The following is a 5,098-nucleotide window of genomic DNA, read 5'->3' on the forward strand; positions in this document are numbered from 1 at the left end:
ACACTAACTTCAGGGCAGTAAGAGACTCGAGTTGGTGTATGGGGACCTTTGTGGTCCAATTTGACCACCTATGCCATTAGGGACATGTATTTTTTGTTACCAGTCTATTGATCTCAACAGAGTTGTGTGGATTTAACTAATAAAGACAGAAGTCTATGCAGTGGGGATGTTCTAGAAGTTCGAGGCATTAATAGAAACTGTAACAAATGAAAAATTAAAAGTATTCCTAACAAATCGTAGGAGTTCTCTAAAAAAAGTTTTTCACCTACTGTGATAAGACTGGTTTAAACGACATTACACAACTCCGTACTCTCATCAACAAAACAACGTTGTTGAAAGAAGAAACCGTACAATTGTGGAGATGGCGAGATGCACACTCAAAGTCATGCAAGTGCTTGAAACTTTATATGATGAAGCAGTTTGTAATTTCACATATTTTACATAAGGTGACCACAGAGACACTCAAGGCGACAACTTGTGGACCGGTAGAAGACCTAACATTGAACATTTAAGGGTGTTTGCTTGTGTGGCACACATGTTAGTGATTGGCGGCCATCTTCAGAAACTTGATAACCGAAGCAAGGCCATGGTTCATGAAGGAATGGAGACATGGACGGAAATCCTACAGATTGCTTGACCCAAACACGGGGGTCATTCATGTGAGTAGAGATGTCCAATTTGAATAAGAAAGAATGTGGTTATGGGGTATATCAGAAAAATTCGAAGTCACGCAAGAGATGACTTTCACAATCCAAGACTTTATGCCATTATATGAACAAAATGAAGTGGAAACAGAATCTTACACGCAAGGGATGACTTTCACAATTCAAGACTTTATTCCATACTTTGATCATTGTCTTCAGCTTCAATGGGTGCATTTCTACTAAACGCCCAACTTACTGTTTGTGTATCATCAACAACTTCATCATCATCCTCACCTTTAGTCTCAACAAACATATTGTACAGATTTTAATCGTTAGAAACAAATACAAAGTTCCAAAGTTCGAAGTTTGTTACAATTTATGATAAATACTTCACAGTTTGTTAACATTTTTGTGCGTCTTTTGACAATTTATGAAAAGTACACAACTACAACATACACAATGGATCCAGTTCTTGTTTCATTCATTACATCATACACGTGAAACAATATTATCATGGATAACAATAAATTATCTACAACGGATAATAACCATAAAATCATGTCAAATCTTTTTTGAACTTGGAAAAAGGGGGATTAATTATTACATATCATGTATTTATCATAGTTTTTGATCATTACAAAAATATAGATAACTCAATATAACTTTGATGACACGTCAGATAGCATCATCAGAAACAGGAACAGAAACAGAAAGTGAATTTTGCTGTTGTTGGCGTTCAGCATGTTCTCTTTCACAAGCACTAATTCCCATAATTATATCAACCATCGTCCCTGTTGTCCCAAAAAACACAAGTGGCGCTAATGATTTCCTCTTTATTCCTACAGGTATCGCAATCAAAGCACCTGCCACTGAGAACACCCATGTCCCCAATGCGCTGCAAATATCAAAATGGAAAACTTTTTATTTTTTTTATTCTCCTTATTGGATGATATTGTGATAATGTGCTAAATATTTTCTACCAAATTATGCAACAACGTTTCATTTGCTTGCAAATTTATGTTTTATGATGTTTGTTTGTATAAAATACCATTTTGATGCATAAATTTGTTGCATATATGAACATATGTAACCCTTTATATAAACATGGCCTCCTGAGCAATTATGAAAGTAACATGAGACACGATATAAAAATTGCAAGAGAGCAAAGACTGAAAACTTAATTATGTGGGATTATAGTTTTATGAAAGCATATTTATAAATGATGACAAAGTTTTTAAAATGTAAATACTTTTTCTAACAATAAGCCAAAAACATGGCATCTTTTAGTAACCATTAATCATTTAAAACATAAATATATGGAAGGCAATTTTTCTAACGTTATACAAATAGATGCATCAATTGTTTTATCATATTATAAAACAAAATGAAAACTTTGATTCGTCAACAAATTTTTTGAAGTACGACTTGTTTCGTAACAAGTTCTTTTTTGTTTCTTTTTCAAAAAATGACTGATTATATAACTGAAACTTAACAAAATTATCATTACAGAAAATGGTCATATTTTTAAAAGTAATAATTCTAGAAATATTTAAGAAATCAAATAAATATGTTAGACAAAGATGGGATGATGTTTATTTTATTTAAAGAATATCCATATCTATACACATATCTTTAGTAATTTTATAGGGTTTACAAACTTCCATTGAATTGTTTAAGATAGCATCCTACTTTGGAAAATCAGCCTAATTATAGAAATGTCATCCAAATACAAGCAATTTTCAATGCTATAAGTGGGTAGATTTTTCAAAATAGAGTAAATTACACGAATGGTCCCTATGGTTTGGGGTAATTTGCACATTTGATCCCTAACTTATTTTTTTAACTAGAAATGTCCCTAAAGTTTGTTTTTGTTGCGTGCTTGGTCCCTCCCTGTCTTACCTAAAAAGACTATTTGCCCATAATTTTTTAATTTATTTAAATAAGGTGGAGTAGGTAAGGTGAGGTGGAAGTGGGGTTGGGGGTGTGTTTATTTAAATATATTAAAAAATCAAAGGCAAATTAATCTTTTTAGATAAGACAAGGACCAAGTGCGCAACAAAAACAAACTGTAGGGATCTTCCGAGTTAAAAAAAATAAGTTAGGGACCAAACGTGCAAATTACCCTAAACCATAGGGACCATTCGTGTAATTTACTCTTCAAAATATAATGTCCTAATAAGAAAAAGAAAAACTGAAAATAGAATGCTATAATTGTGTAGATATTTTTAAAGTTGAATGACTTAGGTATGAAAAAGGATTAAAAGTACAATTCTACAATAGAAAAAGTTAAAAAGAAGTTACTTGGACACAGAGCAGTCCTCAATATGCTTCACATTCTCTTGACTTGCCATTACTTGGAATCAATTTGGGGAATAACAACTTCTTGTAGAACTCAAAGATTGATTATATCTTTTAATCTGTTTCACCAATTTCTTATATTAGTTTTCAATAAATCATGTGTCATTATATATATGATCAGTTTTGAAGGTAAAAATGCAGTGAAAGATGAAGCAACAACAAATCAAAGTTTAGTTCATAGGAATCAAATGTATGGACCTGTTGAGGTGAAAATCCATGAAAGCATGAAGAAGATATTTACTGAATTTTTTGATACATAATGACAAAAATAGTCTTAAAACTAACATCCAACAAAAATATTCATGAATGATAATGGTGTGTATGTGTGTATATTTGTGTGTATTTAAAATCAGCCCCTTATGTTTATGTTTGTTTCTTGATCCAGCACAAGAGACAACACAAGGGTAATATGGTCATTTTTCATCACTCGCCATAAAAAAATAATCAAACAGCATAAACTCAGGCAGATGTGGACTCGGTCAACAACTATCAATCGACCCCTTAATGGTTTAGGAGCTTAGTTAGGCAAAGGCTTAAAAAAAAGAAATATTATTCTCTTGAATTCATAGTTTCAACATATGAACTTAACCCATTAAGCCTTATCATTGAGACCTAAAGGTTGGAAATTTCGCCCACCACATTCACCCATCTGCTGGAAGTCTAGTGGTGGTTAATGGTGGTCAACGGTGGTCAAAATACTCAAAAAGGAAAGCACGTTCATATTTAGAGCAACAGGGGGACAATTACATTATGCCTTTAAACTTATCCTTTACATGATCAGAAGCCCCATAACCCATAGCCACACAATATAGTGGTTTGTGGTGGTGTTGGGAGGAACACCGGCGGTATAAGACTGCCGATGGTGGTGATGGGCTGTGTTTCCAAAATAACACACAGACATACACTTAAATTCTTGAAAGAAAAAAAAAGACATGGCCTGGAATCAACTCCATTATACACACAGATACACACAAAGCCACCTGATGGGTGGCCGGTGGTGGCGACGGGTTGTGGATACCGGGAGCAGGGAGCTGCATGTGATGGTTCTCTGTGGTTCTCGGAAAAACATCAAACAAACACACAGCACACAAATACATTGCAGAGGACAGGGCTGGAAGCATAAATATATATATATATATATATATATATATATATATATATATATATATATATATATATATATATAACACTGACACACACCCACAACCACCTTGCGGTGGTCTGTGGTGGCAGAAAACGCACACCGGCGGTTGTGGTGATGATTGCTTTGGGTGTTCTCGGCCAAGAAAGAAAGAAAAGAAGAAGATGTTGGTGTTTACCTGAATGGTTTGCAAGGACGTGATTACCACATCTCCCTCCCCCTTCACCCGTCGATCTTCCTTCTTCTCCGGTATGAACCTCCGGCGGCTCCTCTTACCTTTCCCGATCTCTATCTCTGGGCTTCTCTTGCTGTACCTCGATCTGTATGTCTCTATGATTAGAAGAAGCGGCAGCAACAACTTTTTTGGGTGCTAGGGTTAAGTCTTCCCCTTGATTGAAAACGTGGCCCCCAAAACAAACCCCGATCAATATGGATGTTAAATTCAGTTTATAGCTGGCCCTAGGGTTTGCCGAATTGGCAGAAATACCCCCAGCAACAAACCCATCCACTTTAGGTTTCTATTATGGTCCCTTTTAGCCCCTCTTCCACATATTCTTGACTTTAGCTCATTTATCCGATTTATTTTTGTCACTACCATCATCATCATTATTATTATTATTATTATTATTATTATTATTATTATTATAACTTCAATAAATAATTAAAATGCATAAATTATAACATGCCGAAAAACAGGATGTTATAATAGTTCAATGATTAATTGCATAAATAAAATACTTTATAGACAAAATACAACAACTGGTTGTGTTAGAGTGTCATTTTCCATAATTGAAAGGTAACTTGTAAGTTTAATGACATATTGCGCAAAAAAAAAGTTTAGTGACCAAAATCGGATAAATAACAATAGTTGATTGTACTATAATGACATTTTCTAATTTTTATACTACCAAGGGAAAGTTGCATGAGTTTAAGGTGAAGGATGTTGAATCAAATG

At 34.1% G+C, this 5,098-nt stretch overlaps 1 protein-coding gene across 1 annotated transcript; it reads right to left on the reverse strand.

Moving 5' to 3' along the window:
- Window positions 1–1,189: 1,189 nt before the first annotated feature.
- LOC145073552 (uncharacterized) lies at window positions 1,190–4,566 on the reverse strand. The gene is made up of 3 exons (XM_079020095.1): window positions 4,322–4,566; window positions 2,946–3,061; window positions 1,190–1,539 (listed from the first exon to the last, which is right to left on the reverse strand). The coding sequence occupies exons 2-3, from the start codon at window positions 2,993–2,995 to the stop codon at window positions 1,320–1,322; spliced, it is 270 nt and encodes an 89-aa protein (XP_078876221.1). The 5' UTR covers window positions 2,996–3,061; window positions 4,322–4,566; the 3' UTR covers window positions 1,190–1,319.
- Between the last annotated feature and the right edge of the window lie 532 nt (window positions 4,567–5,098).

This window comes from Lactuca serriola, chromosome 9 (assembly GCF_051521515.1).
Source record: "Lactuca serriola cultivar US96UC23 chromosome 9, Lser_US96UC23_V15, whole genome shotgun sequence".
In the NCBI taxonomy this organism is placed as follows: Eukaryota; Viridiplantae; Streptophyta; class Magnoliopsida; order Asterales; family Asteraceae; genus Lactuca; species Lactuca serriola.